General features: G+C 42.0%; 1 protein-coding gene across 5 annotated transcripts in view; it reads right to left on the bottom strand.

Annotated features, from left to right (window-relative positions):
* fam149b1 (family with sequence similarity 149 member B1) overlaps positions 1-13,294 on the bottom strand; it is a 129,538-nt gene that overhangs the window by 48,837 nt on the left and 67,407 nt on the right. For all 5 annotated transcript variants that reach the window (XM_073025079.1, XM_073025080.1, XM_073025078.1 and 2 more), the window contains one exon: positions 3,574-3,677. In XM_073025079.1, coding sequence (XP_072881180.1) covers positions 3,574-3,677 — 104 coding nt within the window. The remainder of the gene's footprint in view (positions 1-3,573; positions 3,678-13,294) is intronic.

Raw genomic sequence — 13,294 nt, 5'->3', positions numbered from 1 at the left:
GTCTTCCCTGCCAGCATCTCCTTCCTATTTACCTTGGCCAACTCCTCTCTCATACCACTGTAATTTCTTTTACTCCACTAAAATACTGCTAGTCAGACTTTACTTTCTCCCTATCAAATTTCAAGTTGAACGATGAAGGGTCTCGGCCGAAACATCGACAGCGCTTCTCCCTATAGATGCTGCCTGGCCTGCTGTGTTCCACCAGCATTTTGTGTGTATTGTTGTTTGAATTTCCAGCATCTGCAGATTTCCTTGTGTTCACTCTTATTGTGATCACTGTCTCCTATGGGTTCCTTTACCTTAAGCTCCCCAATCGCCTCTGGTTCATTATATAACACCCAATCCATATAGCTGATTCCCTAGTAGGCTCATCGACAAACTGCTCTAAAAAGCCATCTCATAGGCTTTCAACAAATTCACAGTCTTAGGATCCATTACCAACCTCATTTTCCCAATTTACCTGCACGTTAAAATCTCCCATGACTATCATAACATTGCCCTTTTGATGTGCCTTTTCTATTTCCTGTTGTAATCTGTAGTCTACGTCCCAGCTACTGTTTGGAGGTCTGTATATACCTGCCTGTTTGGGTCCTTTTGCCCATGCAGTTTCTTAACTCAACGCACAAGGACTCAACATCTTCTGATCTTATGTCACACCTTTCTAATGATTTGATGCCAATCTTCACCAGCAGAGCCACGCCACCCCCTCTGCCTACCTTCCTATCCCTCCAATACAATGTGTAATTTTGAACATTCAGCTCCCAACTACAAGCATCCTTCTGCATGATTCAGTGATGGCCACAACATCATAACTGACTAATCTATAAAAGTGCAACAAGGTCATCCACCATATTTCTTATCGTCCACGCATTGAGGTATAACACTTTGAATACTGTATTTGCTAACCTTTTTAATCTGCATCCCTAATGCACTGATATTCACCTTGCTAGCTACAATGTTGCCCTATCACCTGCCTGCCCTTCATGACGGTCTGACTGTGCACTAACTTTGCTTTGTTTTTGTAACCATCTGTCCTGAGTCCTTTCACTCTGGTTGCTATTCCCCTGCCAAATTAGTTTAAACCCTCCCCAACAGCTCTAACAGACCTGCCCTAAGAACATTGATTCCCCCCCTCAGGTTTAAGCGCTACCTGTCCCTTTTGTACAGGCCATACCTCCCCCAGAAGAGATCCCAATGATCCAAGAACCTGAAGCCCTGCCCGACTGCACCTGCTTCTCAGCCGCACATTTATCTGCCATACCATCTTGTTTCTACCTTCACTGGTGCGAGGCACAGGTAGCAATCCAGAAATTACTATCCTGGAGGTCCTGCTTCTCAGCTGTCTACCTAGCTCTCTAAATTCTCTCTTCAGGACCTCATTGCTTTTTGCTCCAATGTCATTGGTTACCAATATGTCCCAAGACATCTGGCTACTCTCCCTCCCTCTGCTAAATGCTGTGGACGCGATCTGAGATGTCCCTGACCCTGGGAGGCAACATGCCATCTGTGTGTCCCATTCACATCCACAGAACCTCCTGTCTGTTCTTTTGACTATTGAATCCGCTATCACTACTGTTCCCCTCTTCTCCCTCTTTCCCTTCTGCAGCATGAACCCATGTTCAATGCCAGTAACCTGGTCTTTGTGGCATTCCCATAAGAGGTCATCCTCCAAAACAGAATACTCATTATTGAGGAGAAAGGCCACAGAGGTGCTCTGTGCTAACTGCCATTTCACCTTCCCATTTCTTCTGACAGTTACCCAGCTACCCCTCCTCCTGCAACCTAAGGGTGACTACTTCCCTGAAATTCTGATCAATAATCTCTTCACTCTCCCATACAAGCCAAAGGTCTCCCAGGATTCCAACATCTGGCATGAAGAACACACAACGACCATTTAAACTACACTAAATAGTTTAAGTTATGCTCCTCAAGTACCTCATTTGCTCCAACCTGCCTCTACCTGCTATGTACCTCCTACCTTTTCTTGGTCTTCTCTTGAAAATCAAGTTTCCCTGAAGCTTTTATTCTTGCCTTTTATTCTGACAGGAAATATAAACCCTGTATTCTCAAATTTCACCTTTGAAAGCCTCCCCCTTCCCTAGTACACCTTCTCCAAAATACAACTTGTCCCAATCTTCACTTACCAGATCCTTTCTGATAGCATGAAAATTGGCCTTTCTCCAATTTAGAATCTCAACCTGAGGACCAGAACTGTCCTTTCCTGTAGTTATCTTGAACCTAATGGCATTGTGATCTCTAGATGCAAACTGATCCCCTACTCAACTTTTGTCACCTGCCCTGCCTCATTCCCTAACAGGAGATCTAGTATTGCACTCTCTCTAGATGGGACTTCTACGTATTGATAAAGGAAACTTTCCCAAACACATTAGACAAACTCTTTCCTATCCTGCATTTACTGTATGGGAGTCCCAGTCAATATGTGGAAAGTTAAAATTGCCTACTATCACAACCTTATGTTTCTTGCAACAGTTTGTGATGTCTTGACAAAATCTATTTATTTATTTATTTAGCAATACAGGCCCTTCAAGCCACACTGCCCGAACAACCCCTGACAAACCCAATTAACTCTAACTTAATCACGGGACAATTTACAATGACCAATTAACCTACCTGCTACATCCGGAGGACCTGAAGAAAACCCATATTCTAAGGAGATATATTACAGAAACTCCTTACAGAACGGTGCCAGAATTGCACTCCAAATTCCAGAGAGGCCCGAGCTGTAATAGTGTTGTGCTGACTGCAGATCCTTGGGTGTTCTACAACATAATCCCATTAATGTGCCTCCCTTTCTTATTCCTCAGTTCTTCCCATAAAGCCTCACTAAATGAGCTCAGTCCTGAGTACCACTGTGACATTTTCCCAGACTAGTAATGCCACTCCTTCCCCTTTAATCCCTCCTGTTCTATCACATCTAAAATAATGGAAGCCCAAGACATCAAGCTCTTAGTCATGACCCTCCTGCAACCAATGGTTACAATGTCATAATTCCACGTAACGATCCACACCCTAAGGTCATCTACATTTCCTACAGTACTCCTTGTGATGAAATGTATACAGCTCAGAGCATTAGTCCCACATGCTCAACCTTTTGATTCCTGACTTTGTAAGTAGATTTAACAACATATCTCTCCACAACCACTCCACTATCTGTTCTGGCACACTGGTTCCCACCCCTCTGCAAATCCAGTTTAATCCCCAACCATGCATCATTTACAAACTTTCTCACTGGGATATTAGTCCCCCTTCAGTTCAGGTGCAAACCGTCCCTTCTGTACAGGTCCCACTTTCCCTGGAAGAAAGCCCAACAATGCTTTAATGATCTAATCCTCGTCATATACAGGCCTCATCTGCATCATTTAGGTAGGAAATGAATTCTCATTTTCAAAATTAATTTTATAAACACTCTTTGGACATCAGTGATATTGTTCTCCTTGTAATTTGTTCATAATCCCAATGTTATGGATAGAGTGACTAACATTTCAATTAGCAAAAACTGTCAAGACGAGATACCTTAATGACGGATAGCCTACGGACAGATGGAATACTTACTTAATTTTCTTAGGTACTAGAGGGTTTCCACGACTAAGTGGAATACCTTGGATATGCAAACTACTTAGCCTTGTCTGTACCATCCCACTATGTGTTTGCCGAACCTATATGTAAAAGAAATAGGACATACTGGAATAATGCATTACATTTAATGTAAAAGGTCACCCAAAATGAAAAGCAGATAAAATTTATCCACTGAACAAAAAAACAGTGGAAATAGCACCCAATGGTCAATGAGCTGCATTGTATATTTCAAGAAACATTTTTGCATGGTATGGATAAACAAGCCTGCAATGTCAAGATGAGGACCCTTTGTATCTGGAGGTCGGGAAAAGCAAAAGGGTTCAAATTTAAAGTAATGTACTGTATACTGGGCACTGTAAGGTAACCAAAAGGGATATGATAGTAAAGCCCTTGAAGACTTAACATGTTCTGTTTGAAATAGACAGGGATCAGATCAGCATAGACAGGATAGATGGTTCAGAAGGATTTGGTCTGCTCAGATTTAGGCATTTTTTAATGAGACTGGCCAAGGAAAAGACTGATAAGAATTTCCAGTAGTATTGTGCAACAGATAATAGGTCAAAATGGGAAGGAAAATTGTGGGGCAAAGGAAAATTAGTAGATTTTGTGGGTTCAGATATTCAATTTTTGTTGATTTGGACAAATCTCTCTAAAGATATATCATTGAGGGTGTATGGGAGGAGATATAGAGTGAGTTATATAGCACTATAACACAGAAACAGACCCTTTGGCCCATCTATTCCATGCTGAATTGTTATTCTGCTTAGCCTCATCAACCCACACCTGGACCATAGCCTTCCATACTCTTCACATCCATGTACCTATCCAAATTTCTCAGATGTTCATTCAGAGTCTTCCCCAACCAGAAGCCCTGGATGAACTATGAGATGTTCAATCTGCTGAGGACCAGATCAGTGGCATTTGGGTCTGGTGTTAAATAAGATACAAGAAATCCAGGCATGATCTCTGGAAAACTATCTCATGTGCAATGTGGCAATACCAGACATAACTTGAATCACTGAAGGATGCTGAACAGATCTGGCAGGGCTTGAATGCTATCATCTACTACAAAGTGAAACCAAGTGATGTAGGTGACATCAAGGTTTCACTCTTAAATGAACTTAATACCTTTTATGCTCACTTTGACTTCTTGAACCGCTGCAGTCCCTGAAATGTAGGTACACCCACTTTGCTGTTAGGGTGGGAATTCCACGATTTTAACCTGTGACAATGAAGGAACGGCGATATGTTTCCAAGTCAGGATGGTGAGTGATTGGAGGGGGATTTCCAAGTGGTGGTGTTCCCAGGTATTAGCTGTTCTCTTCCTTCTAGATGGTAGTGGTCGTGGGACTGGAAGGTGCTGCCTTAGGAACTTTGGTATGTTGTTGCAGTGCATCTTGTAGATAGTACACATTCCTGCAACTGTTCATTGATGGTGGAGGGATTGGATGCTTGAAGAAGGGGTACCAATCAAGTGGACTGCCTTGTATTGGATGGTGTCAAGCTTCTTGAGTATTGATGGAGCTGCATTCATCCAGGTGAGTGGCGAGTATTCCATTACACTCCTGACCTGAGCCTTGTAGATGGTGGACAGGCTTTGAGGAGTCAGGAGGTGAGTTACCCGCCACAGGATTCCTAGTCTTTGACCTGCTCTGGTAGCCACGGTGTTTATATGGCTAGACCAGTTCTCTTTCCTGTCAATGGTAACCCCCACCCCCGGATGTTGATAGTAGGTGATTCAGTGATGGTGATGCCACTGAATGTCAAGGGATGATGGTTAGAGCCTCTCTTGTTGGAGATGGTCATTGCCTGGCACTTACATGGCTCGAATGTTACCTGCCACTTGTCAGTCCAAGCCTGGATATTGTCCAGATCCTACTGCATTTGGTTATGAACGGCTTCACTATCTGAGGAGTCATGAATGGTGCAGAACATTGTGTAGTCAACTGCAAATATCTCCACTCCTGATATTATGATGGAAGGATGGTCATTGATGAAGCAGCTGAAGATGGTTGGGCCTATGGTTGGTTAGGACACTTCTCTGAGGAAATCCTGCAGTGATGTCCTGAGGATTTGATGATTGACCTCCAACCACCACAATCATAGTCCTTTGTGTCAGTATGATTCCAACCAGTGGAATGTTTCCCCGCTGATTCCCATTGACTCCATTTTAGCTAGGGCACCTTGATGCCATACTTGGTCAAATGCTGCCTTGATGCCTTGTTGTCAAGGGCTATCACTCTCACCTCACCTCCGGTATTTAGCTCTTTGGTCCATATTTGGACCAAGGAGGTGATGATGTCAGGAAGGAGCTGAGTTGCCTTGATAGAACCCAAACTGGGCATCCATAAGCAGGTTCTAGCCGAGTAGGTGCTGCATGATAGCACTGTTGATGACCCCCTTTCATTGCGTCAAAGAGGCTTCCATTATATTGGTGCCTAAGAAAAACATGGTAACTTGCCTCAATGACTATCATCCAGTAGCACTTACATTCATTGTGATGAAGTGCTTTGAATGGTTGGTGTTAAACCATATCAACTCCTGTCTTGAGAAGCACCTTGGATTCACTCGAGTCTGACTACCATCACATCAGGTCAACAGCAGATATCATTTCATTAGCTCATCTCTCAAACACTGGAACATGTGGACAGCAAAGATGCATACATCATGATGCTCTTCATTGACTACAGTTCAGCATTCAATACTATTATCCTATTAAAACTAATCAATAAGCTTCACGACCTGGGTCTCAATACCTCTTTGTGCATCTGGATACTTGATTTCTTCACTTGAAGATCCCAGTCCAGTTTGAAATGGCAATAATATCTCCTTCACAATTACCATCAGCACAGGTAAACCACAAGGTTATCTGCTTAGCTTTCTGCTCTACTCACTTTATATTTATAACTGTGAGGCTAAGCACAGCTCCAAAGCCATATTTAAGTTTGCTGATGATGGTGATCATCATCATAATGTGCTGTGTCATATGATGTGGGCAATGATAACCACGATTGGTCTTGACAGATTTTTCTACATAAGTGATTTGCCATTGGCTTCTTCTGGGAAGTGTCCCAGCCATGATTAATACTCTTCACAGAATGTCTGCCTGACATCAGTGGTCACATAACCAGGACTTTTGATATGCACCAGCTACCATATGACCATCCACCACCTGCTCCCTTGGCTTCATGTGACCCTGATCAGGGGCGCTAAGCAGGTGCTACACCTTGCCCAAGGGTGACCTACAGGCTAGTGGAGGGAAGGAGCACTTTACACCACCTTTGGTAGAGATATATCTCCACCATGCCACCTGGGGCTCATGATACTACTGTTATTTGCCGAATCAAAGGTGGTGGTGAATCAGCATTTATGAGGGAGATTGAAAATCTGGTTGAGTAATGCCACAACAACAAGACCCTGGAGTTGATTATTAACTTCAGGAGGAGGAAGCTGGAGGTCCATGAGCCAGTCTTCATCAGGAGATCAGAGGAGGAAAGGGTCACTACTCTACTAAATCTCCCCTCAAACTCAAGCACTTCCAGGGAACAAAGACCTAACATGTTCAATCCTTCTCTATAACTCAGGTCCTCAAGACCCAGCAATATCCTTGTAAATTATCTCTGTATTCTTTAAATCTTAATGATACCTTTGTTGGTAGGTGACCAGAACTGCACACAATACTGCAAATTAGGCCTCGCAAACTTCTCATACAGTTTCACATAACATTCCAACTTTGGTACTCAGTACTTTGAGCTTTCTTTACAATCCTGTCTATCCATGATGCCACTTTCAAGGAATTATGGATCCGTATTCCCAGATCCCTCTGCTCTGCCACACTTGTCGATGCCCTAATGTTCACAGTGCAAGTCCTATCCTGATTTGTTCTCTCAAAGTGGAATATCTTACACTTGTCTGCATTAAATTCCATGTCATTTTAGCCTATTTTTCCAGGTGGTTCAGATCCTGCTGCAACCTTTGATTGCTTTCCTCGCTGTCCACTATGGCCCCAATCTTGGTGTCATCTGCAAGTCTGCTGATCCAGTTAACCACATTGTCACCCAGAGTGTCGATACAGATGAAAAACCACAGGCCCACCTGTGTAGCACACCATGAGTCACAAGCCTCTAGTCAGAGTGGCAAACACCTACTACCATTCTCTGACTTCTCCTATGAAGCAAATGTTGAATCCAATTTAGTATTAATAAAACTTCTTGACCAGCCTCTATGCAGGACCCAAAGCCCTTTCTAAAGTTTGGGAAAGTTAAACTGTATGTTATAGTAGAAGGAACCTGACTGTAAGGCAGGTGAACCAAGAGCATTGCAATGTAGATGAACGATCCTGATGCAAAATGTCTAATATCCATTTCCCTCAATAAATTCTGCCTGACTCACTGAGTTCCTCCTGCTTATTGAGTGTTGCTCCAGATTCCAGCATCTACAGTCTCTAGTGTCTCTAAGATGATTAGAATGTGAAGATGATGTTGTTGCAGTTAGAGAAACCTGGTTGAAAGAAGGGTGAGACCAACAACTAACATTCTAGCATGTCACATTTTAAAGGGAGAGCTGGCATTATTAAGGAGATCATTGTTACAATAATGAAAGCATATCTTGGAACGATTTTCAAATGAGGCAACATGGGTAAAATTTAGGAATAAAAAAGCATGATCGCTTTGCTTGGATTAAAAGCCCCCAACAGTCAATAGACAATAGGGCAGCAGATACATAGGTAAATTACAGATAAGTATACAGGGTTGTAGTAGTAGGTGGTTTCGGTACGTTGTTGGTGGAAATCTCGTCTAATTTAATTGTCCTTTTATAAAATGTAACTAAATATATTGATGACAATGTGCAGCTGGTATGTTTTACATGGAGTTCACCAAGTTTCCACATGAAAAGCTGGTTGAAATGGTTAGAGCTCACAGGATCCAAAGCAAATTTTCAAATTTTGTTCAGAGTTGACTTCATAACAGGAGGCAGAGGGAAATGATGAGAGAGCTGCTTTTGTGATGGAAAGTTATCAACAGGGATTGGTGTTGAGTCCCTTACAGTTTATTATATACATGTAAATATACTGTAAATGTTGAGCCCCTCCTCTCCATCTGCCAAAAGTGGAATTTCCCAGTGGCCAAGCATTTTAATTCCCATTTCCATTCCCGTTCTGACTTGTCAGTCCATGGCCTCCTCTTCTGCCATGATGAGCCCACCCTTAGGATTGAGGAACAACATCTTATATTTCATCTTGGTAGCCTCCAACATGATGGCATAAATATTGATTTTCCCTTCCAGTAAAAAAAATTTCCTCCAGTCTTCTTCTGTTCCCCACTATGGCCTATCAGGTCCCCTGACTCCTCTCCTTCCTTTTCTCCTATGTTCAATTCTCCTCTCCTATTAGATTCCTTCCTCTCCAGCCCTTTTCCTTTCCTACCCACCTGACTTCACCTATCACCTTCTAGCTATCCTCTTTCCCCTTCACCACAACTTTTTATTCTGGCATCTTCCTCCTTCTTTTACAGTTTTGGATAAGGGTGTCGGCCCAAAACATTGACTGTTTATTCACTTCCATAGATGCTGCCTGACCTGCTGAGTTCCTCCAGCATTTTGTGTGTGTGTTACTTTGGATTTCCAGCATCTGCAGAGTTTCTTGTATTTATCATTTACAATTTTGAAGTGAGTGTAGGGGATATGATTAACAAGTCCGTAGATGATACAGAAATTAGTGCTGTAGCGAGGAGAATGGTGTTGACCTGCAGAATGTTATTCATCAGGTAGTAAGCAGGGCAGTGCAATGGCTGGTGAACTTTAGTCTTGATAAGTATGAAGAGACACAGTTAGAGAGATGATATAAGTGCAGGACATATGCCATGAATAATATGGCCTTGGGAAGCATTGGGGAATGAACAAAGCTTGGCAAATAGGTCCAAAGATTACTGCAGGTGGCAACCCAACTAGACAGTTGGTAAAGAAGGCAGATGGAATACATGCCATCAGAAGAATGGGCACAGAATATAAGAACATGGAGGTCCTGCTATATCTTTGTACAACGTTGATGAGGACAACATGATAGACAGCGCCTTTATGGGCTTCAACAAGTTTTTTGAGAAGGTGTTGTATTGTAAACTATTCCAGAAGCTTAGCTTACATGGGATCCAGGGCGAGCTAGCCAGTTGGATACAAAATTGACTTTGGGATAGTAGAGGGCAGTTTTTCAGTTTGCAGGATTATGACTACTGGTATGATGCAGGATGTTGTGACCCCTGCTCTTTGTCACCTATTTGCACGCAAATGTGTGACTTATAAGTTTTCAGATGTGCACTAGTGGCCACTTTATTAGATACACCTGCTTGTTAATGCAAGTATCTAATCAGCCAATCATGTAGCAGTAATGCAATGCTTAAAAGCAGACAGACACAGTTAAGGCACTCAGTTGTTCTTCAGATCAAACATCAGAATGGGGAAGAAATGTGATTGAAGTGTCTTTGACTATCGAATGATTAGTGGTATCAGAATGAGTGTTTTGAGTATTTCAGAAACTGCTGATCTTCTGGGATTTTGATGCCCAACAGTTTAGTTTATCGAGAATGGTGTGAAAAACAGACAACATCCAGTGGGTGAAAATGCCTTGTTAATGAGAGAGGTCAGAGGAGAATGGCCAGAATGGTACAGAAGGTACTTAATAAAGTGGTCACTGAATGCATATCACCAATACTTCACTGTCAGTGTGTGATAGATCCTGGAATGCCTTTCCTGACAGCATTGTGGATATTACCAGACCCAAGAACTGCTTTGGGAGTTCAGTTAGTATTCAAGTGTCAATAATCCAATTTGAAGAGCAGATGGAGTGATTTCAGAGGGTTATTTTGGTTGGTTTAATATATTCTGTCATACCCTCCCTCAACAGAATTTTCACCATACCCTTATTTATGGAGCCTTTCAAGTGGCAAACATGATGATGACTGCACTGTTGTCTTGGAACGGTTTGTGTACCTTGGAAACTGCTGATCTGGAATTTTCATGCACAACAGTCTCTAGAGTTTACAGAAAATGGTTTGAAAAACAAAAAAGTGAGCGGCTGTTATGTGGGTGAAAATGATTAATTAATGAGAGAAGTCAAAAGAATGGCCTGACAGGAAGGTAACAGTAACTCAAATAACCACATTTTCAAAAATCTTGCAGATAAGATTACATGGTTATTGTGAGTCTGGAACTCTCTAGTCCCCAAGCTTTTTACCCACTAACACACAAAATGTTATTTTGTGCATTTCTTAACAATGCAAGGCATTGGTGAGGCCATATTTGGAAAATGTGTGCAGTTCTGGCCTGACGATATTGGCAGCACTGGAAGGTTTGAGTTATGAACAGAAATGGGAAAGACTGGGTCTGTTTCCCCTGGAGCGTAGCAGGCTGAGTATTGATCTTATGGAGTCATGATGGGCATAGGTAAGATGGATGGTGATAGTATTTTTCCAAAAAAGGGAATCTTAAAATGAGAAGGCATAGATTTACGGTGAGAGGAAAAGGCTTAAAGAGGACCTAAGGAGCAACATCTTCTACATAGATGTGGAAATGTGGAACAAGCTGTCACAGGAAGCTGTACAGCAAGTACAATGTTTAACAGACATTTGGATGGGTACGTTGATAGAAAACGGAAATGGGCAAAATGCAGGCAAATGAAATTAGATAAGGTAGGCATTTCAGTAGGCATAGACGATTTGGGTCGAAGAGCCTATTTCTGTACCGTATCACTCTATGATGCTGTAAGATTTATTAAGAGTTGTTCTTTACACAGAGAGTGGAAAGTACTGCTGTGGGAAGTGAAGGAAGCAGATACAATAGCAATGTTTAAGATGCATTTAGACAAGCAAGCAAACAGGCAGGGTATGGAGGGTCCATGGCATTAAAGATGATGCACTGGTTGATGAACAAACTTTACCTCTGCCTCAGTGGCAACAGAAAGATGAACAAAACAGTCAGAGATTGCAAGGAGTTCCTTGTTAGTTCTAGAGTGACTTGAACTTTTTCATGAGGGAGTTCTCTAGAGACCCAGTGAAGCACAATAAATTGAGTGAAACATTTTAGGTAGAGTAAAAGTAGTAAGAATGGATAATGGACCGCTGAAAAATGACGCTAGAGAGGTAGTAATGGAGGACAAAGAAATGGCAGATGAACTCATTAAGTATTTTGAGTCAGTCTTCACATTGAAGACACCAGCAGTATGCCAGAAATTCAAGAGTGTCAAGGGGAAGGATTGAGTGTAGTTGCCATTAGTAAAGAGAAGATGATGCTTGGGAAGCTGAAAAGTTTGAAGGTAGATAAGACACTTGGACCAGGTGGACTAGACTCCACAGTTCTGAAAGAAGTGACTGAAGAGATTGTGTTGGCATTAGTAGTGACCAAGAAAAGTTGGAATTCTTTGAGGAAATAATAGGCAGGATAGACAAATAGGAGATGTTTGCTTGAATTTTCAGAAGGCTTTTGACAAAGTGCCGTTCATGAGTCTAGTTAACAAGAGCCCATGGTATTACAGGAGAGCTATTAGCATGGATGGAATATTGACTAACTGGCAGGAGGAACAGTGGGAATAAAGAGGGTCTTTTCTGTTTGGCTGCCCGTGACTAGTGGTGTTCCACTGGGATCTGTGTTGGGACTGATTCATTTTATGTTATATGTCAGTGATTTGAGTGATGGAATTGATGGCTTTGTGGCCAAGTTTGCAAAAGATATGGAGATAGGTGGAGAGGCAGATAGTGTTGAGGAAGCAAGGAGTCTGCTGAAGGACGTAGACAGATTCAGAGAACAGACAAAGAAGTGTCAGGTGGATAATACTACAGGGAAGTGTATGGTCGTGCACTTTGTTAGAAGAAAAAAAGCTGCAGACTATTTTTCTTTGTGCAATATTCCCTAAAGGTTAATTTGCAGGTTAAATTGGTGTTAAGGAAAGCAAATGTAATGTAAACATTAATTTCGAAAGGACTAAAATATAAAAGCAAGGATATAATGCTGAAGTTTTATAAGGCATTGGTCAGATCGCATGGAGTACTGTGAGTAGTTTTGGGCTCCTTATCTAAAAATAGATGTGCTGATATTGGAGAGGATCCAGAGGAGGTTTACAAGATGATCCTGGGAATGAAAGGGTAAACGTATGAGGACTGTTTGATGGTCTGGGCCTGTACTCATTGGAGTTTAAAGAATGATGGACAATCTCATTGAAACCTATTGAATATTGAAAGGCTTAGACAGAGTGGATGTGGAGAGGATGTTTCTTATAGTGGGTGAGTCAAGGACCAGAGGGCACAGCCTCAGAATAGAAGGATGTCCTCCTTTAGAACCAAGATGAGGAGGAATTCCTTCAGCTAGAGGTTGGTGAATCTGTGGAACTGATTGCCACAAATGGCTGTGGAGTCCAAGTCATTTGGTATAGCTAAGGTGAAGGTTGATACGTTCTTGATTAAAAAAGGGCATTAAAGGTATAGGTAGAAGTAAGGAGAATGGGGCTGAGGTGGATTAAATCATCCATGATGGACGGCGGAGGAGATTCCATGGGCCAAATAGTCTAATTATGCTCCCATATCTTATGGTCTTTTGAAAAATTCCAAGGGTAAAAGACTACTGCGAGTTCCCAGAGAACATCAAAAATTATAGTCAGCTCTACTTTTCAGTCAAAAATATGGTGATTCCTTGGGTTGTGATAGAGAATTGT

Source organism: Hemitrygon akajei, chromosome 21 (genome assembly GCF_048418815.1).
Source record: "Hemitrygon akajei chromosome 21, sHemAka1.3, whole genome shotgun sequence".
Classification (NCBI taxonomy): Eukaryota; Metazoa; Chordata; class Chondrichthyes; order Myliobatiformes; family Dasyatidae; genus Hemitrygon; species Hemitrygon akajei.
Note: the sequence above shows the minus strand (reverse complement) of the source record. Positions and strands in the feature narration are given on the sequence as shown.